The sequence below is a fragment of the Helicoverpa zea genome, chromosome 30, assembly GCF_022581195.2.
Source record: "Helicoverpa zea isolate HzStark_Cry1AcR chromosome 30, ilHelZeax1.1, whole genome shotgun sequence".
In the NCBI taxonomy this organism is placed as follows: domain Eukaryota; kingdom Metazoa; phylum Arthropoda; class Insecta; order Lepidoptera; family Noctuidae; genus Helicoverpa; species Helicoverpa zea.
Window position 1 is genome coordinate 458,602 of NC_061481.1, and position 22,840 is coordinate 481,441.

A 22,840-nucleotide genomic window follows, 5' to 3' on the forward strand; every position below is an offset into this window, starting at 1 on the left:
GGGCCCCGATTCTCCTAATTTTACTTAAGCGTCATGCGATTCACGTTCGACTCGATTCGACTGAGATCCAATCCCGACTCGATTACGATTGAAGCGTATGTGGCATTCTGCTATTTTTTCTTTGAAATAAACGTTTTTATCCTTTTCTGTCATTCAATAATGAATCATTTTGTCTGTAAATGATTTACGATTGCAAAATGATTGTACAGTAACTACCGTATAGACCAAAATCACCAAAATAGCAGACCAATCGCACACCAATCAAATGTCAATCGAATACGATTGGTCTTTTATTAGTAGCAGAATGCCCGATATGGTTAAAACTGCTATTGCGATCATATTGCGATTCGATTTTGACATTATTAACTTAGGAGAATCGGGCCCCTGACCTACTGAAACCAGTTACCAGGCAACCCAATACCCCTTGTTAAGACTGGTGTCAGACTTTCTACCTTCTGACTACCCGTAACGACTGCTTAGGATGTTCAATGATAGCCAGGACCTGCAGTTTATCGTGCCCTCCGAAACAAAGTCATAGGTGTCCAAGATACACTTACTACAAACCTAGATTTGCTATCAACCCACGCACTCATACCCGAGAGGTTGGTTCACACCACGACCACGACTTAAGACCAAATTCATAGCTAATCTGTGGTGACCCAGCTGTTTAGTTACTCTGTGACACCGCCCCGCCATATTGTTTACATTTTGGGTCATTGTATCCCGATTTCTTGCGTGCGATTATTTTTAATTTTAACTCAATTACACTCGTTTTATCATGGAAACAATAGTCTTAGACCCCGGAGAAGATGTTAAATATGATTTTGAGCCTACTAAAGTAATATGTAGGTGCTGTTTAACGACGGAAAAACGAATGATGAGCGTAACAAAATTCCAGACGTTGTTCAGGGATTTGGCTGGATTAAACGTAAGTTTTAAACAGTATTTAATTCAAAAACACTTACAGGAGTCATTTATTAGCCATGTATATTTGTTTTTCCAACGTAGAATACATAATTTTTGAGCTAACCTAATTTGAAGAAAAAAATAATTCGTGTTTATGTTTAATGTTAAATTAAGTACACACTTTAATTAAATCTACTGGGATTTAGGTTTAACTAATCCAGAACAATCAATAAATTCCACGTCTATTCCTTATTTAATTAAGAAATTAGACTAAATAATTACATGAAATTAGACTAAATAATTACAATAACTTTAGACCTTTTTCTTTGTTGCCAGTATTTTCAAAAATATTAGAAAGAGTGGTCAATAAACGTTTAGTGAAGTATCTTGAATCCAATAATATTTTATCACCAAATCAGTTTGGATTCAGATCAAAACGCTCAACCCAGGATGCAGTAAAGTTACTCACCCATAATATTGTACATAATCTAGACAATGGCAGGGCATGCATTGGTGTTTTCCTAGACCTTGCAAAAGCCTTTGACACCGTGTCAATTCCAATCCTACTGCGACGACTGGAAAGCATCGGTGTCAGAAGTATAGCTCTTGATTGGTTCCATAGCTATCTCACTGGAAGACAGCAATGTTTAAAAATAGATTCATGGGTTAGTTCCTCCAGAGAACTGTCCTTTGGTGTTCCGCAGGGCAGTGTTCTTGGTCCTACTTTATTTTTAATTTATTTGAATAATCTTGCCTCGTTAACATTGCGAAATGCTGAAATTATTTGCTATGCCGATGATACCGCTATAATATTCCATGAAGCAAATTGGAGTGAATGTTTTAGAAGTGTAGAATACGGAATGATAAAAGTCTTTGAGTGGCTCTCTGATAATTTACTGATGTTAAATACTGCAAAAACGAAATACGTATGTTTTCATAAAACCGCGATTTCATCTCCCTTGGTCACATCTGATATCAAAATTCATGAGCGTACTTGCAATCATCCACCTAATGTTAACTCCTGTAACTGTAACTTCATTCAACGAACTCATACCATTAAATATTTAGGCGTCAATATTGACGAAAAACTTACATTTAGTGATCACACAGCAGCTCTATCAGCTAGGGTCAGAAAGTTGATATATGTTATGAAACAAATAAGAGACGTAGCAAATCCAGATCTTGCAAAATATATTTATATTGCTCTTTGTCAATCGATTGTAACGTATTGTATCAATACCTCTCTCAGCGGTCCGTGCTAAAGGTTATGCTAAAAAAGCCTATAAGGTATTCCACGGCACTTATTTACAATGAAACGAACTTATTAAGTATTCGCCGCCTTTACATAAAAGCTGCTGTCTGTCTTACACATAAACAAATATTAAAATCTGAATCTTACAACAAACTGCTGAAAAATAGAATATTTAGAATCCCGGTACCCACAGTTACTACTTCCTTTGCACAAAGATTCTCAAATTTTTTATTTCCTTATTTATACAACAAAATCTGTAAAATCTGTAAATTAAAAGACGACACGGCGCGCGTAATTCAAAAAAAGGTTACAAAATATTTAAATGATTTATCATATAACGAAGTAGAACAGCTACTAAAACCCACACGGTAAGAGGAAGAAATTTTTTGCATATTACACACACACACACACACACACACACTCACGCACTCACACACAAACACACACATTGTCTTCTTGCTATAATTACTTTAAGTCTTGTATTTGTATTTTGATCTCATTAGTCCTTAAGGAAACCGTATTGTTGATAGCCGCGATACAGGCTTTGCCTAGTGCGGTTGTCATTGTAAATTATTACTGTATACTCTGGAATGCCTAATAAAGATTTATTATATTATTATATTAAAGATTTATTATATTACATACTTACTAATTTATTTATTCAATATTTCTGCACATTTTGTACAAGGGTGGACTTAACGCCTTAGGCGTTTTCTACCAGTCTACCTTATACTAATATTATAAGCTATCATCTGCCAGAGCGGTTTTACCCGCTTCCCATGGGAACTTCTGGCCATACCCGGATAAAACATAGCCTATGTTACTCGCAGATAGCGTGGCTTCCCAACAGTGAAAGAATTTTTTAAATCAGTTAATTAGTTTCCAAGCCCTAGGGTACAAACAAAAAATATTTCCTCTTTACTTATTACTTGCATCCGACCGCGGCTTTGCCCGCCTGGTGTGTTGATAAAAAGTATCTTGTCTTTATTCTAGTACCACCAAGAATATGTGTACAAAGTTTCATGATGATCGGTTACATAGTTTTTGGGTGAAAGCGTAGCAAACAAATGGACTTGCATTCATAATATTAGTAGGATTGCCAGTGGCCATGCTGGATGGTAATGCTTATTCTCTGATCTTATGTCTGTTTATTTAACAATAATAATAATTTCCAAATGTTTACAGGTAACTGGGTCAGATGGTCTACCACCGTGGGTTTGCTTTGAGTGCGGTGCGTTGCTGCAAAAGAGTCTGCGCTTCAAGAATAAGGTGTTGAGAGCTCATACAATGTTGTATGATTATCTTGCACGCTGTGCTCCAGTACGTATTATCGAGTACATAATATATATTATGTAAAATATCAATTTTTTATATCAAATTAGGTTTCATATCCAAAGGGTAATATGGGTCTTTATCATGAATACTTCTGTTATCTCTGCATTTCCTTCAAAATCTAAAACCATTTATTCAAAGTGGTCTGAAAACAGCACTTTTAGAATTTCAAAACCAAAGACAGTCAACTTTGTACTACAGCACTTCCTAGGTATCTGTCACCAGGCTGAATCTCTTAAGCTGTGATAATTACACAGTTGGTGTATTTCTGTTGCCACTATAACAACAAAAATACTGTTATTTTAGAGTGCAACATGCAACGAATGTTTTTTGCTTGTTTTAGTAGACACAGTCCTGAATTCCTTTGTCTTTTTAGGGTTCCGTACCCAAAGGGTAAAACGGGACCCTATTGTTTTCGCTCCTCTGTCTGTCCGTCCGTCCGCCTGCCACCAGGCTATATCTAATGAACCGCGATAGTTAGAGAGCTGAAATGTTCACAGATGATGTATTATTGTTGCCGCTATAACAACAAATACTGATAACTAGGATTAAATAAATATTTTGGAGGGCTCCCATACAACAAACGCGATTTTTTTGTCCGTTTTATAAATCGGTACGGAACCCTTCGTGCGCGAGTCCGACTCGCATTTGGAAGGTTTTTATGTTATTAGGCACTTCTTCTGTCATGTGTTTATAGTGTACATCAGTGGTTCCCAAACCTATTTTGTCTACTGCCCACTTTGAGAATAAATATTTTTTTAGCGCCCCCCTTTTTTGGGGTTCCGTACGCAAAGGGTAAAACGGGACCCTATTGTTTTCGCTCATGAACGGTTCATGTTAGTTAGAGAGTTGAAATTTTCACAGATTAGATTTTTTGATATTTCTGTTGCCGCTATAACAACAAATACTGAAAACTAGAATAAAATAAATATTTTGGGGGGGCTCCCATACAACAAACGTGTTTTTTTTGCTCATTTTTGCTCTGGTACGGAACCCTTCGTGTGCGAGTTCGACTCGCACTAGGCCGGTTTTTCACCTATTTAAAAACCACTATAACTTCTTCGAAAATGTGTCTGTTGCCTTTTTATTTGTTTGTTTGTGTCTACTTTAATTACGAAACGAAGCGACAGACATTGATATGATTTTATTTTTTTCTATATTCAATAAAATAGGACAGATATATGAACTACGCGGAGAGAAATATAGAACCGAGTTTGAGCAATCTTTTAATTCATATTACTTAGTTGATGTTCACAATTTGTTCTTGAGAGTCGAAAGCTCATGCAGTCATTGTCTAAGAGGCCTCCTAGCTAAATAAAATTACAAATCACCTCCCAGGCCTCTACACAACGCCCCCATTTTCTTTCTGGGTCTCTTACCGCCCCCCTTGAGACCTGCAGCGCCCACAGGGGGGCGTTATCGCCCACTTTGGGAAACACTGGTGTACATGAATGGTTAAATGAAAATAAATAATTTGAAAGTGGTTCCAAGTCACACTTAACCATATTTTTTAGAGATTACGTCCTCATCATAAACATTATCCGTCTTACCACAAAAACTTTTAAACGTCAGTTTATGTCTTGTCTAAAAAAATGTCAAATTATGACGTTGACATACGGTTCATTTTGCAGCCAAAATTTTATTAGACAAGTGTAAAACAGGGGTTAAAGTTTTTGTAGTAAGGCCATATATGATTTGTACGACTTTCAAAATCATCATCTCCTGAACCTAAAACCCCATTTTTTTTTCATTTCAGTTCCCAATCGAGCCTCAGGATGCAGAGTTGTTAAAATACTCCAGTCCAAATCTCAGTACCACCGGCGTGCTCACTATAGATATTATTGGCAAAGGAAAAGCTGGTTATCACCAAGTTTTAGAGGTACGTATAAAAAAATATACATATTTACAACTAGCTATTTTCCCACACCTTGTGGAAATTATTTGTACATATTTGGATAAAATATAGCCAATGTCACCCGGCTGTCATTGAACATCCTTGGCAGTCGTTACGGGTAGTCAGAAGCAAGTAAGTCTGACACCAGTCTAACCAAGGGGTATCGGGTTGCCCGGGTAACTGGGTTGAGGAGGTCAGATAGGCAGTCGCTTCTTGTAAAGCACTGGTACTCAGCTGAATCCGGTTAGGCTCAATTCACACCAAAAGCGCGGCGAAGGGCAGCGAAGCGCAGCGACCCGCTCGGTAGAGAACGCGCGTGGATTCCCGCGACTGCTCGAGAATTCGCTGGAATGCTCGAGAAGTCGCGGGACTGCGCGCGCCTTTTCGAGCCCGCCCGCGATGAATTCACGGGCCGCGGCTCTTCTAGCGCAGTTGACTTTCAACAAAACAAGAGGAAACTTGTGTTTAAGCAGTAATATGGGTGTTTTGGATTTAATCATTATTGCACATATAATTGAAGAGGAAGAAGCCGAAGAGATAATGAGAAAAAAGAAAAGATTAAAAAGAAAAAACCCACTCGCTCGCGCGCTCGCAACAGACGCGCGAGGGGCGGGATATTGCCAGCGGCCGCTCGCTACTGCTAGAGCATTCTCGGGAGTTCCCGCGCAGTCGCACGACTCCGTTCATGGAATTCGCGGGAAGTCCCGCGGCGCCGCGGGCATCCGCGCGACTCGTTCGAGTTTCTCATGCGAAAATATACATTATAGTAATGGGAATAAAGTAAAAATTCAAATGACACTCAAACCGCGCTTCGCTTCGCTGCCCTTCGCCGCGCTTTTGGTGTGAATTGAGCCTTAGACTGTTAATCTGGCTCGGAGGATGATGACCCGGGAATAATATATAGCCTTCCAACAGTGAAAAAATGTTAATATCAGTTCAGTAGTTTCGAAATCTTTAGGGTACAAAAAAACTAAAAGAAAAGCTTGTTCCTTTTTATTACATTTTATTTTTTTATAATTTATTCAAAGTAGGCTGAAAATCAGTACTTTTTGAATGTCAAATTTACAAAAGACAGCCCCCAAAACGCCCGCCCTTCACCATAATAGATACCATATTAGTACACAATATAATATTAATGTTTTTATATTTTCAGCATGAAAAACTAGTTAACCAATCAGGTTTGGACGACATAGATATAAACTTGTTTAATAAAATAGATAATGAGGCAGTTAAAGAGGAAAACAATGGATTTTCTGACATCGAAGACAATATAACTTTGGATGAAATTAGCAGGTCAGATGTTGTTACGACTATTGACGAATAATACAAAATAACTGGCCAAGTGCGAGTCGGAATCGCGCACGAAGGGTTCCGTACAATTATTTATAAAACGTTCCATAATAACAATACATTCCATATTCTGTGAATATTTCAAGTAGATGCTTGAAATATTCACTGTTGCCGTTATCGATATCGAGCAAAAATGAGCAGAAAAACCGGCCAAGTGCGACTCGGAATCGCGCACGAAGGGTTCCGTACGATTATGTAGAAAATGAGCAAAAAAATCACGTTTGTTGTATGGGAGCCGTCCAAAAAATTTTTTTAATAATTATTATTAGTTTTCAGTTTTGTTATAACGGCAACAGAAATACATCTTCTGTGAAAATTTCAACTCTCTAACTATCACGGTTCATGAGATACAGCCTGGTGACAGACGGACGGACGAATGGACGGACAGAGCAGCGAAAACAATAGGGTCCCGTTTTTTGAATCCTAAAAACGGGACTATTTCTAATCTGTCTGTATGTAACCAGGCCGTATCTCATGAACCGTGATGGTTGAACAGTTGACATTTTCACAAATGAATTCAGATGATGTATGTTGCCGCTATAACAACAAATACCGAAAACAAAGTCAAAGTCAAATCATTTATTTCATTCAGGCCTTTACAAGCACTTATGAATGTCAAAAATATAACTAAGTTTGATTCTAGTTGCTCATTCCAAAAGTAGCTTCATATGGAGAAGAATGGGCAAAAAACACAGTATTAACCCTAAAAATAGTATGGTATTACAGTTTGTATGTATTGATACATACAATAACATCATGCGAAGGTCATGTAAACTAGAATAAAATAAATATTTCTGGGGTCTCCCATACAACAAACGTCATTTTTGCCCCTCACGGTGGCGAGTTTTATGCAGAGTGGCTAAAGCCCGACTCGCACCTGGTCACTTTATTTAAACAATAAAAAACTTGAAGCCGACCCCAACATCGTTGGGAAAAGGCTCGGAGGATGATGATTTTAATAACTTGAGATAAACACCATTTTTCAGGACGGTAGCCACAAAGATAACTGATGATGACATACAGTCATTATTACAAGAGACTGGACATATAGATGTGGAGATAAAAGAAGAACCGCCACACAAGAAGAGTAAGAAGAACAAGACTAAGCAGGATAAAGTTAAGAAGAAGAAGAAAGAGTGAGTTTGTGTCTTTACTGGCTTCTGTCATCGGTGTTACTCGTGTCCCGTTGGAAATATTTGATGGAACTGGATAAAAAGTATCCTATAGCCTCCCTCAAGAAATGTACCTGAGATTAGCGCATTCAAACAAACTCTTTAGCTTTTTAATATTAGTAAATACTGACTTTTACTCGCGACTTCGTTCGCGTAGATTAGTCACTTCCGGCAGGATGGCGCTGTATGTCCGGAATAAATATTATTTTTTGTAATAAAAACTATCCTATGCCCTTTCTCAAGTACCAAACTATGTCTGTACCAAATTTCACACAAATCGGTTCAGTAGTTTAGGCGTGAAAAAAAAAGAAAAGACAGACAGACAGATGGAGTTACTTTCACATTTATAATATTAGTTACGATTTGCTCTCCTCTCCGAGCCGTTCTATCTGAACGGACCCTATGTCTTTCTGCATCATCATATCATCCTCCGAGCCTTTTCCCAACTATGTTGGGGTCGGCTTCCAGTCTAACCGGATTCAGCTGAGTACCAGTGCTTTACAAGAAGCGACTGCCTATCTGACCTCCTCAACCCAGTTACCCAGGCAACCCGATACCCCTTGGTTAGACTGGTGTCAGACTTACTGGCTTCTGACTACCCGTAACGACTGTCAAGGATGTTCAATGACAACCGGGACCTACAGTTTAACGTGCCATCCGAAACACAGTCATTGGTGTCTAAGATATACTTAGAAAGTACATACAAACTTAGAAAAGTTGCATTGGTACTTGCCTGACCTGGGATCGAACCCGCGCCCTCATACTTGAGAGGTTGGTCTTTTACCCACTAGGCCACCACGACTTCTATGTCTTTCTGTATATGACTGGATAAAATGTAGCCTGTAGCTTTCCTTAAGAAATTGGTTATTTAACATCGAAATAATTTTCCAAATCGGACCAGCAGCACCTGAGATTAGCGCGTTCAAACAAACTCTTCAGCTTTATAATGTCAGTATAGATACATATTTGGTTTTCAGAAAGTCATTATTTGCTTTTGCAAAATTCATATTTTTTTAGCAAAATCTCAATGCAATATCAATTTGAGCAAAATAAGAATTTTGCATACCTATATCATATCAATTTTGCGCATCAAAACTTGAAAATTGCGCAAATGAATAAATAGCGCAATCTTTGCGCAAAAACTGACTTATCAAACATGTATTTAACACTTCTATTGCAGAGAAAAAATAAAGCCAGACTCAGAATCTACACCGGGCAAGTCTTCCATAAGAAAAACAATAGAATTGGATCCTACCAAGATTAAAATAATCACTTTGAACCCTGAAGAACAAATTAAGCAGAGAGAGGTATGTATACATCATCATTGGCCTAGCCTTTTCCCAACTATGTTGGGGTCGGCTTCCAGTCTTAGTACTTGGTACTTGCCTGACCTGGAATCGAAACCGCGCCCTCATCCTCGAGAGGTTGGTTTTTTGTCCACTAGGCCACCCCGACTTTTTTATATAAAACTATTCTAAAATATAAAAAATAACTTTTTTCAAAAATAATTTGCTGACTTCAAATTATCTCTTAAGATTTTCACCTAATAAATGTGATGCTGAAATCCGTATGAAAATTGCTTCATCCAAACGTCAAATAATGACGCACAAACGTACATGCATACGTAACCGCTAAAGCTGCTTATACCTCCTTTTGTGAAGTCGGTTAATGATGTTTATTTCGTTTCAGGAAGAAAGCAAGATGGGTCTAAAGTTCCCGTTTCAATGTAATTTATGCTATAAAGGGTTCAATTTTGAGTCGAAATTACAAAATCATATGAAGAAGCATAGTCCGGTGAGTTTTATTTAAGTTTTGGTCATTAAGTAGCTTAGCTCAAAAGAGCTTATGAAATGGATGATCGAAAGTAATTTATGCGCAAAAAGTCTTGTGAAAATAATTCGCGCAATATCTTTAGCAAATAATTGCCTAATAACAGAATTGCATAAGTCTTATTACCAGTGTATTTACTTTTTAGAAATGTTGTTACAATGCTTAATTATTGTACAAAAATGGTATGTAAGCTTTTGCATAAAGTCACTTTTTTCGTAGATTTTTGCGCAATACATTGGCGCTCAAATATGATGACATTATGCCAGACGTATCTACCCACGGCCAAAAGTATTACGTACATTCGAACATACATATCTGAAGCTATAAATGTATGGCTCCCGTCAAGCTGGTCACTATAGGCGCAAAATTATTTAAATAAAATATTGTGACAGTAATGTTAACTGCGCAAAAATCTCGTGTAAACTTTTGCGCAAAACCGCTTTGCTTTGTGCACATTACATTTGCTTTTAAATGCGGGTTTGCGCAAAAAACTTGGGCTAAAAAAGTTGCGCAACAGTTGCGCTAAAATATTTTTGTATTTCTGTTCTAGTCCCGCGGTCCGTACGAATGTACACTATGTCAGATGTACTTGCCCACAGCGTACAGTTTCAGCGTACATTCGAACATACATAACCGGAGATATGAATGTATGGCCTGCGGGCGACAGATGACCGACCGGACTTCTATTATAGATCATTATATGTAAGTTTCATAGAAAGTTTTATAGTTTTTTTTTTGATGAAATTAGTAAAATAAGGTGATTTTTATTCTAAAATATATTTGTTACTGCAGTATCACAGGATAGTTATCGGCACGAATCTTGAGCTCTGACCTACATCTGCGCAGAAGTGATTTATTAGCAAAGAACCAATCCCGAGTGACGGCTATGACACGATGCACTGCGGGCCAATCACCGCTTTACCGCCGCCCCCGCGCCTCACTTCATACCACAATAGGGACCCAATAAATAACTTCTGCGCAGGTGAAGGTCAGAGCTCAAGATTCGTGCCGATAACTATATGTAGCCTATGTCCTCACTCAGGCTTTAGACTGTGTCTATTTCATACTAACTTTTGCCCTCAGTTTCACTCGCGTCCCGTGGGAACTACTGCTTGTACCGAGATATAATATAGCCTATGTTACTCGGAAAGAGTGTAGCTTTCCAACTGTGAAAGAATTTTTCAAATCGGTTCAGTAGTTTCGGAGCTTTTAGGGCACAAACAAATAAACCATAAAATATTTTCTCTTTATTATATTAGTATCTATAGATAAAATGATTTTCTATTCTTCAGGTCACAACATGAAGGTTACGTAAATATATACACATGCAGTATTTGTGGGAAAATTTCCAAGTAAGTTTTCATTATATTAATTAATAGACAAACTATTCCCGGAGTTTCACTCATCATCCATCATCATCTCTCGAGCCTTTTCCCAACTATGTTGGGGTCGGCTTCCATTCTAACCGGATGTAGCTGAGTACCAGTGTGCCACAAGGAGCGACTGCCTATCTGACCACCTTAAACCAGTTACCCGGGCAACCTCATACCCCTTGGTTAGACTGGTGTCAGACTTACTGGCTTCTGACTGCCCGTAACGACTGCCAAGGATGTTTAATGACAGCCGGGACCTACAGTTTAACGTGGCATCCGAAACACGGTCATTAATGTCCAAGATATACTTAGAAAGTACATACACACTTAGAAAAGTTGCATTGGTACTTGCCTGAACTGGAATCGAATACACTCATACGTGAGAGGTTGGTTCTTTACCCACAAGGCTACCACGACTTTTTAACAATATTTTTGTATTATTTGCAGCAATAACAAAACGCATCGTGGTCATATGAGAAATCACCACGGCGGCGATAGACCGAAGTGTGACCAGTGTGGAAAAACATTTGTAAATAAAGACTCTTTGGCTGAACATCAACAGTAAGTTTGTTTCTAACACGCTTATACAAAGTGTTTCTACAAAATCACATTAAATCCTATTACATATACTTTATAATATTCTATGGCGAATTGTAAAAAAAAATACCTAATTCATTCAGTGGTTTAGCCACAGGAGTCATTTTTCGTTTTCTTAATTTACAATATCTTTTATAAAGCAGAGATAAAGTTAGGAGTTTTTCAAGGGACAATTTCCGTTGTTTGTAACGACTGACTTTTATGGGTTATTCCCGCTCGGTAACACCCTTTCGTCAACACTGTTGACATCATCCTCCGAGCCTTTTTCCCAATCATGTTGGGGTCGGCTTCCAGTCTAACCGGATTCAGCTGAGTACCAGTGCTTTACAAGAAGCGACTGCCTATCTGACCTCCTCAACCCATTTACCCGGGCAACCCGATACCCCTTGGTTAGACCGGTGTCAGACTTACTGGCTTCTGACTACCCGTAACGACTGCCAAGGATGTTCAATGACAGCCGGGACCTACAGTTTAACGTGCCATCTGAAACACAGCCAATGGTGTCTAAGATATACTTAGAAAGTACATACAGACTTAGAAAAGTTGCATTGGTACTTGCCTGACCTGGGATCGAACCCGCGCCCTCATACTTGAGAGATTGGTCCTTTACCCACTAGGCTACCACGACTTTCGTCAACACTGTTGACGATCGGGAAAAAAAAGTTTCGTCGTTCACAGTTCCATGAATGCTGGTTTTTATTTTTAAAATATGGAAATAAATGGCATGGATTTTTAAAATGTTTTAATGGATTATGTTAGATCTTTTAAAACACAATTAACTAGAAAATAAAAGTGGCCTTATCATGTGCATAATAACCATTTTACACTTAAATAATAAGTAGCGTTCGTCAACACTGTGAACGAACGAAACTTTTTTTTCCCGATCGTCAACAGTGTTGATGAAAGGGTGTTACCGAGCGGGAATAACCCACTTTTATATGGTGTTCTAATTCTCGCACATTTTTATTCTATTTATTACTTTGTTTGAAAAAAACATTTTATATTTTTATTTTTTGCGTATTTTATTTTTTTCTTTGTGCTAATCAACATATATTAACCAGTATATTAACGTATTTAATGTGATTAGGCACGAAACACTTTGAATACGAACATCTTGGATTCTTAATTATTATTTTTTTATTTACACGCTTATATTAGCTTCACTTGTAACTATGTAAGTAATAAAATCCTAGAATCCTTATTTGATCCACTTCCCGGTCTTCGATTTCGATTAGGATGAAATTTTGCACACGCTCTGAGTTCTGATGACAATACATGTATAGCTATGAAACGTCATTACAAATCCAACATGGCGGCCTATCCAAGATGGCGGACTGGCTGTTTGAAATCTACACCCATGATATGGGTATCAAATGAAAGGGTTTGCTGTCAAGAATACGATAAAGATATAATAATAGTTAAAAAAAAATTTAAAACACGCTAGAGAAAGCGTGGAGCGTTTTGTACAAATAAAGATCGTAAACGATCCACGCTTTCTTTTTAAAAGCGATTTTTTAGTTCTTTAAACTATATCTGTCTTGCCTTATAAATGTTTAAACTTCTGTTAAACACTTGTCTAAAAAAAATAGCCAGATTATGACGTTGAAATAAGATCCATTTTGCAGCCACACTTTTTTAGACATGTGTTCAACAGATGTTTTTGTAGTAAGGCTGTATATTTTTATTGTCCACAGAATCCATGACGGCATAAAGCATTATGAATGCTCAGTATGCAACAAACGATTCAGAACTAGAACTCACTTGAAGATTCACCAGCACACCCATTCTGACGTTAAGGAGTTCTACTGCGTCGAGTGTGATGTCAGGTGAGTGAGTGACTGAGTGCGTGAGTGAGTGTCTAAGTGACTCCGTGTTTGACTGAGTTCTACTGCGTTGAGTGTGATGTCAGGTGAGTGGTGATAATGATGATGACTGACTGACTGAGTGCGTGAGTGAGTGTTTAAGTGACTCCCTATTTGACAGAGTTCTACTGCGTCGAGTGTGATGTCAGGTGAGTGGTGATAATGATGATGACTGAGTGCGTGAGTGAGTGTCTTAGAGACTCCCTGTTAGCCTGAGTTCTACTGCGTTTAATGGGATGTCAGGTAAGTGGTGATAATGATGATGACTGACTGTCTGAGTGCGTGAGTGAGTGTCTAAGTGATTCCCTGTTTGACTGACTCCTACTGCGTCGAGAGTGATGTCAGGTGAGTGAGTGACTAAGTGACTCCCTGTTTGACTGAGTTCTACTGCGTCGAGTGTGTTCTCAGGTGAGTGAGTGACTGACTGAGTGCGTGAATGACTATCTGACTAAAGTAGGACTATCACCAGCACATCCATTCTGACGCCAAGGAGTTCTACTGCGTTGAGTGTGATGTCAGGTGAGTGAGTGACTGACTCACTGTTTGATCGAGTGCTACCTAAGGAGTTCTACTGCGTCGAGTGTGATGTCAGGTGATGATAATGATGACGGACTGACCGAGTGTGTGAGTGACTGACTGACTGACTGTTTGACTGAGTGCTTCCTAAGGAGTTCTTCTGCGTCGAGTGTGTTGTCAGGTGATGATGATGATGACTAAATGACTGCGTGACTGACTATCTGACTAAAGCAGGACTAGGACTCACTTGAAGATTCACCAGCACACCCATTCTGATGTTAAGGAGTTCTACTGCGTCGAGTGTGATGTCAGGTGAGTGAGTGACTGAGTGTATGTGTGAGTGACTAACTGACTCACAGATTGACTGGGTGTCTGAAATCCAATTATTGAGATAACAGATGTCTATTTTTATGTTTCTATTTATAAAATAACTGGATGGATTTTGATGAAACTTGACAGTCATATAGCTAGTATAGATATTCATAAGGTAGGTCATTTCTATTATATTTTCAGATTCAAATCGGCACATAATCTGCGCCAACATTTAAGTAAGACTATGAAACATCGGGACAAGCAGACTTTAAAGTAAGTGACAAAAACTTTATTTTTTTTTGGTGTTTTTCTCACCCAAAGAGTATATTGAACCTTATGACCACGACTTTGTAGTCCGTCTGTCATTTAGTATCTTATGAGACGTTAAAGAGTTATATGCATATTCAGTTCAAAGGGCTATGTTATAATCTGTCTAAACTTTGAACTGATGTTGGATGTTTAGTGACGCGTGATTACCTAAATAGTAGATTAAGTTAAATGACTGACGTATACACTATCTATGCGGTGTAGCCCATTTCTTGGGAACAAATCGTTCGACATTTATGTAGTTGGCTACATACAACATGCTTGTTTTAATAGGTCAGTCGTCATGAGAAACTCTTCTGGCGATATAGTGATCACGATTGGACCATGTCATGGGTCGTGGGTAGGGCTGCCATCTCGAATTTCGCCAAACCCGGACAAACATTAAAAAAACCCGGACATTTGGCGTAAATCGCATTTTTTCCACGAACGAGTACGATTTTTTTAAAACTAAATAATACCTAATTTGTAATCCATTTACTATTAACATATACTTAAATTCAATGAGGTGCTTCCTTACATGAAAAGTGTCCGGGTTTTCCCCGGACACTTCTTGAAACCCCGCCCGGACGGCCCCCGGACGGTCTCCAAACGAGGACAAATCCGGGGAAACCCGGACGGATTTCAGCCCTAGTCGTGGGCCATTGTTGCATAACTGTTACAGAAACAACTATGTAAATGTCAGACGATTTGTTTCCAAGAAGTGGCCTTCAGCGAAAACGCGACTTTAGGGCGTTTTCAACTTATGTGGTGTGTTAGATGTGTATAACGCACGGACGATGCTCATACAAATCGCACGGTGCGGCAACAGTGCGGCGTCGGTACGACGAACGCTCGACAACATGATTCCAACGTGGCAAGCGTCACGTGGTGTTGTTTTTGTCGGGCTGCTTTGTGAGAGAACACAATTCGTCTAGTGTGGACTAAGAGCGGGGGCACACGATGCGTTGCGGCGGCGGTGCGGCGCCGCTCAGTTGTTTTGCGTCACGAGGAAGGACAACAGACTGTCCAAAGCTATGGCGCCGCTGCGACATAACAACCTTACGGCGCCGCACCGCTCGTGTGCCCACTGAATACGGTGAAATCTTTGCGGTGCGGCGCCGCAACGCATCGTGTGCCCCCGCTCTAACTTACAAGCCTCTAACGAGCGCGCTGCAAGCATTTCGTTCGTGCTCGGCTGCGTTCCCCTGTTGTTGGTTTTTGACGAACACAAAGGGATTTGTTAACAGTGATCGTTGTACGTCCACACTTGACGCCGCGAACGACGAGCCGAAAACGGCTCCGCTTGTGCTCCGCTCGTGCTTGGTTCGTCTAGCGTAGACACAGCTTATAGCTGGGTACTCACTTAGCAGTGTAGCACGTAACGTATCAGATACGGTATCAACCTGCAAGTGGGTACGGCTCGTCCACGGTCCTCACGAGCACACTGCGAGCCGCCTTTGTGTTCGCAGTGAAACCGCCACTCGGCGGGTCACTGCGAGCTTACAGCGCTCCACGCGCGAGCGGCTCGCAGCGGGCTCGTGCCTACGTACTCACTTGATACCGTATCTGATACGTTACGTGCTTCACTGATAAGTGAGTACCCAGCTTAAGACATTTTTGCGCAACAGATGTTCTGTTTTGTTCGATTATTGATTACCCGTCTGACCGGTTTCATTCACGTAGATTCGAGTGCACGCGCTGCCCGCGGCGCTACGCCAGCGCACGCGCGCTGCTCGTGCACGTGCGCGTGCAGCACGAGGGAACGCGCGCGCACGGGTGCGGCGCGTGCGGCGCGCGGCTGGCGTCGCGCGGCGCGCTGCGCAAGCACGCGCGCGCCGTGCACCAGCGACACCGCGCGCAAGCCAAGCACGTCTGCCACACCTGCGGGAAGGCATTCCGGGTTAGTGGACATATTAGCAGGCCTCTGTCACTCGACGTACTTGCGCGCGATAAATGCCTACCGCTCGCTGGGTTACCGGTAGCCCCACGCGGCTCAGGGCTTTCAACAGTCACACGCGCCGCGCGCGCTCTAATATTATTATTTTTATTTCATGGCATGTTATGCTGTTGGTTTTTATTAGGTTTTTTAAGCTACCTCACAAACTGATGGATTATTTTGAGTTGTGTTGGTTTATATGCTACTATTGTAAGATTTAGAAACATTTTATATGTATGAACTTATCTAGTAATTCTATTTTTTTTTATAAATTAATACATTTCTACTTTATGATTTTAACAACAGAGATCATTAGGTACTTATTTTACTTTAGATACCTACTTGGTTATATGAACTGTATTGTGAGTTTTGTAGCTCAAAACACATCTCGAGTGTAAGTAGGTATAGTTCCAACTTAATGACAACTCGGAACATTACGCGTGTCGCTACGCAGAAACCAATTTTAGGTATGTATCAACACACTCGACGGAGTTGTACCATATGGGGTATGGCACTTGTGCTCGAAAAATAGTTGGAAACCGACTTTGATTTTGACGAAAGCTTTACTTAAGTACTTACCTATGCTTACGTATTAGGTAATATTTAGTTAGTAATATATACCCATACTCCATTTTAGTAGGCAATACAATAGTTAACTAAAGAAAAATATTCTTGATATTACTTTTTATTTAAAAACTCAGTTTTAAAAATGGCTCTCTTAAAATAAGCGTAACTTTGTTTTCCTACTTAAATATTAATAAATTGTAAGAAGCAACCCTAAGCACGGCCACGGCACGGTTGCGGTCACTGAACTGTGCGCTATCGCATTGGAATAACAATCAAGCGCTCGAGCTATTAAGGTTCATTTTATAACGCAGCTAGGAATTTGTAGGTAGTTGGGGAACTTGTAGGTGCTTATAACAGTAGGTATGGACTTTTTTGTATGGAGTGATTTATCTGTTACGTAGTAACTATTATATAATCTGTGATATTAGTTTGTTACAGTTGCCATGGTGATTGAAAAAACACACACAATTTAGCCCTTCTTTAATATTGAAAGTACAACACGATATAATTTTGTGTTACAACATCACTTTTAAATACCTATTTCTATTCAATTTTTTTGTCATTATTTTATTATTATTTTTTTTGTAAAAAATTCTGTACAAATATAAATGTTTAAGTACTATTAGACTGTTCTAGTTTATAAGTTTCTATTGTTTATTGCACGGAAGAAAGAGACTGAGCCCCACGACACAGGGTATCCTAGTGTGGGGTTCAGTATCATTTACATGATGAATTGTACTTGTTTTTAGAAAAATTAACATGAAAAAATGTTTTTTTTTTTTTTTTTTTTAATATAATATTTCATAAACGTAAGGAGCCTCTCTCATCTTGTCTAATAAATGTAATTTTCCTGCTTTTTTTCTTAATTTTCTCTTTTTCGTTAAGAGTATGTATCTGAATATAAGTAAACTTAACTCGATAATGACAATAATGATAATAATGACTATGATGATGACGATGGTGATAATAACTATGATGATGATGACGACGATGATAATGATGATGACTATGATGATAATAATGACGATGGTGTTGACGATGACGATGATGATAATGACGATAACGTTGATGATGACGATGACTATGATGATGATGATGATAATGACGATGACTATGATGATTATAATGACGATGACTATGATGATGATAATGATAATGACTATGATGATGACGATGATAATGATGATGATGACGACGATGATAATGATGATGACTATGATGATGATAATGATGACGACGATGATAATGATGACGATGATGACTATGACGATGATAATGATGGTGATGATGATGACGATGATAACTATGACGATGATGATGATGACGACGATGATAATGATAATGACGATGACAATGGTGATGATGATTACTATGATGATGATGATGATGATAATAATGACTATGATGATGATGATGATGATGATGACATTGCAGGGTAAGAGCGTGCTAGTGAACCACGTGCGGACGCACACGGGGGAGAAGCCGTTCGAGTGTACGGAGTGCGGTCGTCGCTTCACGCAGCGCACCGCCATGCGGACGCACGTCAAGCTCGTGCACCTCAAGCTCGCCAGGACTGCTAAGGTAGGTGGCGAGCTGCTGGGGCTGCGGGATTGTTTCACTAAAAATTCTTTCACTGTTGGGGCGCTACACTCTTCCCGTGTAACATAGGCTATATTTTATCCCGGTACGGGCAGTAGTTCTCACTGGAGCATGGACACAAATTGTTTTCCAAAAAAATACGTGTGGCACTCGGGGACTGCCACGGTAAAGCTATTGCATACAGTGGCGGATTAACCCTATAAGCACAACAAGCACGTGCTTGGGGCCCCTGTTCTCCAGGGGCCTCCATCCTCTGCTGGCGTTTCATTTTATACCTACATTTTATCGAGATTCATCCACAATATATCCGAAATCACAAGGCGCGAGCAGTTCGGGAGTGACCCTTCATACACCCCCGCCTCTAAACTTGATTGGTCGCAGTGCTGTAGATTGTTGTACGATCGCAGTGATTTTTTTTTTCAATTGTGCAGTTGTTATACAATTTTTTTTCGGCTTCTACTCATCGTTGGGCAAAGAATTAATAGGCAACGATAGCGTTCCGAAGTCGCTATCGTACAGTCGTTGGGAAGCTCACGCTGTAACTACGAGTGCAATATAACAAACATATCCGAAAATTTTGGATGCTTTAGATCAGTGGTCCTGGTGGTGGTGGGCTGGTGGTGCCTGGAGGCATTCCAAGTGGTCCGCGGACCACCGGTTAAGTCCGCGGACGTTGTTATCGATCTTACGTTATCCATCTTACTTGTCCAACAGAAAGAAATGAAGGTTTGAAATGTAGCCCTTTTACGAAATTTTAGTTCTGAGTCTTAAAACATAATCAAGATTTCCCGCTCGCGTCGCGCGCGTTTTCAAAAAATATATGTCCTCGTTTTTAAAATTGTCAACAAATTAAAAGTTAAGTACGTTTGGGCTACATTGTACGTAATTTTGGTTCTGAGTTTATAATAAAAATAATTAAAATTTCGCGCTCGCTTCGCTCGCGTATTCAGAAACTATGTGCCTTCGTTTTTGCATTTGTCAACAAACAAAAAATTAAGTACGTTTGGGATAAATTTTACCTCCGTACGAGTCCGAAAAAAATTTCGCGCTCGCTTCGCTCGCGCATTTGAAACTACATGTGCATCACTCTCGCTTTGCTCGGTCAATTTCTTCAACCTTCTATTTCCATTTAAGTAATAGGGGGTCTACACAGGCTCTGTGCTTAGGGCCTCGGATACTCTTAATCCGCCACTGATTGCATAGCATTCTGTATCAACTAACAATGATATCAAAACACTTTATACACAAATTTTACAAGTACAGCCGTTCACTGTTGTAGATAAATACTTATACACCTATATACTTTCTCACAAACAGCTGATTATGTATTCGTCCGATTTCGGAGCAGCTCGTCTCGATTCGGGCGAGTTCCGTAAAGTCGTACAATACGTCTAATCGCACGACACACAGCGCCGTGTCGAAGACTGCCGAACTGACACGACGTTAGACGATGCACGGCCTTCAAGCCACACCTCCGTGCCCGTCGGAGTGGGGAGCGTGAGGTTTTTTCGTTACGGAATTTCTGGATTTGGTCCCCGCGCTCAAGGCCTGCGATAGGAGCTATGCAATAGCTTAATAGGTAGCTGTTTAGATTTCACTACATAGTATAAAACAAAGTTGGTTTTTCTGTCCCTTTGTACACTTAAATCTTCAAAACTACGCAACCTATTTTCAAGCGGTTTTTTCAATAGATATAGTGATTAAAGAGGAAGGTTTATACGTATAATAACATAAATTAAATAGTGGGGAAATACTGTTATCCCGTGCGAAGCCGGGGCGGGTCGCTATTATATTATATTTCATCATCATCATTTACAGGTGAAGCCCGAAGTCCCGGCGCCGCCGTCCCCGAAGCTGGAGGCGTACAAGCCGGAGCCCCTCATCCTCCCTGAACCCTGGAGACAGCCTTGCGACGTCTTCTTCAGCGTCAGCGCAGGACCTTAGACTGACCCATCATCATCTCCCGAGCACCCAACTATGTTGTGGCTTCAAGTCTAATCGCATGCAGCTGAGTACCAGTGTGTCACAAGGAGCGACTGCCTATCTGATCTCCTCAACCCAGTTACCTGGGCAACCCAATACCCCTCGGTTGGTCTGGTGTCAGACTTACTGGGACCTTATACTTATGGAGAATAAAATGACTAGCAGAGATGTCATAACGCAATATCTCCTAAGAAAGTAACGCGACAACAGGCGGGGCGAGGGACGAGGAACGTTATTGTCTTCACCCTTTTTTTAAAAGAGTAGGTAACCATGGAGTTCTTCTCCATAGGAAGTTACTTTTGGAATGGACAACTAGAATCAAACTTATGTATATTTTTGACGTTCATAAATGCTTGTGCTTTTCTTTGTGAGAGGAGGCCTGTGCCCAGCAGTGGGACGATAAAAAGGCTGTAACAGTACAGTACAACAAGTGCTTGTAATGGCCTAAATGATTTAACTTTGACTTTTTTCTTTGCACCCGATATTTTTTGTAACACCAAAAATAGTTGACAGATGTCTCAGAGTACCCGAAAGAATAGTTAATTCACTCGTAACTGATCGTTTTGGTCAAGCTTCCCGTAAGTATTTGAGCTAGCAGAAGGCGCCTGACCTACCTGCATTATGGCATCTCGGCTCATGTTTCCTTCCTCCGTGGTATTTGTGCAGTTTTGGGGTTTTTCAAAACGTTTGACGAGAATTTGAACTGTGGCATAATAGTAGACTAAAAAGTTGGCCGACAGTTGTCACGACGGTTGGTACATTTTTTTAAAGGAAATCTTAATTCCAATAAAAGTTTTCAGTCGGTCTGATACCGACTATATATCTGATCTTTGTAATGTGCGTACTATCCTTCATCTTCATACTGATTTATGAGCCCAAACAAACTATCGGCCGACTAAAAGTTTGCAGTGTTAATATAAGTCCTAATAATTATGATCTCAATAACTTTTTATGTTTAATTTTATAATTTAAAGTAAAAACAAGACTTTTTTTAATAAATAAATTGTGTGAACTGATTGTGGTATTCAATAAATTATATATTTCAAATATGTTGTGTTATTTACTTGAAATTGGTACAAACCTCTGGATAAGGAAAAAAGGATGATATTGAGTAGTCTAGACTCTAAAACATTGGAAAGTTTGGAAGTAATTAATGCTTATTTTGATTCGACTTCGCAAAAAGCGGGATTTCTGGTTGGATAATAGTTTTTTTTTTTGCAAAATAATGATAGCTCTGGCAGTTATAGTTATATAAACTAATATAATCCCCTCGAATGGTGTGCGTTCGCGCAGCGGAATGTTGTTGAATTTAAAGATTTTAATTATGCAGATAATTAGTGTAAGACGTCCTATAATTGTGTATGGTAAATAAAAATTTGTGTATGCAGCCATTGTGGAGAAATTCACCAAAAACAGATTCCGCTGGGCGAACGTTGGCGAACGTTGTCCTGGCGGAACTTTTTTTAATCCATAGACTTTAGAAGAAAAGAGATGTGTCCGAAAATTAGTGTGTATTTGTGTATAATTGATTATGTATGAATGAAATCAGTGCATGCATAAACTTCGGAGAAATTCAAGTTTCCGCTACGCGAACGTTTGGCCATTAGCTAGTTTTCATATAAAGCGCTTACATAGAGAGCTGTAGATTTTTACATACGTTGTTTTGAATTTGTTTATATTTGTTTAAAAAACAGATTTAGAAAAAGTCGTAGGGTTTAAAAGATAAAAATATAAACGTAAAATACACTTATTAGGTCTTAGTTCTTAAAGTATGCAGTTTGGGGTCTAGATTTTCACGTTTACACAAACCTTGTAAGTGTCTCCAACATGTTGCCAAGTATCAATGATGTTCCGTTAGTAATTAAAAAGTTATAGGATATTTTACCATGAATAGATCACTGTTTACAAAGCAGTCGAATATCACGACGTTCTAAAGGAATTGCATGGTAAAATGTATGCCAATAATTAGTTTAATCATTCAACTATTCACTTGCAAAATTTCATGTCATTAAATTCAGTAATTAAAGAAAGACAATTATAATACTGACGGAGC

At 39.5% G+C, this 22,840-nt stretch overlaps 1 protein-coding gene across 1 annotated transcript; it reads left to right on the forward strand.

Moving 5' to 3' along the window:
• The first annotated feature begins 687 nt into the window (after positions 1-687).
• LOC124644571 (zinc finger protein 557-like) lies at positions 688-20,874 on the forward strand. The gene is made up of 15 exons (XM_047184037.1): positions 688-928; positions 3,344-3,478; positions 5,247-5,369; positions 6,538-6,677; positions 7,721-7,870; positions 9,087-9,213; positions 9,596-9,700; positions 10,287-10,438; positions 11,029-11,088; positions 11,557-11,670; positions 13,401-13,532; positions 14,598-14,669; positions 16,386-16,602; positions 18,640-18,786; positions 20,623-20,874. The coding sequence occupies exons 1-15, from the start codon at positions 779-781 to the stop codon at positions 20,746-20,748; spliced, it is 1,950 nt and encodes a 649-aa protein (XP_047039993.1). The 5' UTR covers positions 688-778; the 3' UTR covers positions 20,749-20,874.
• Positions 20,875-22,840: the final 1,966 nt, after the last annotated feature.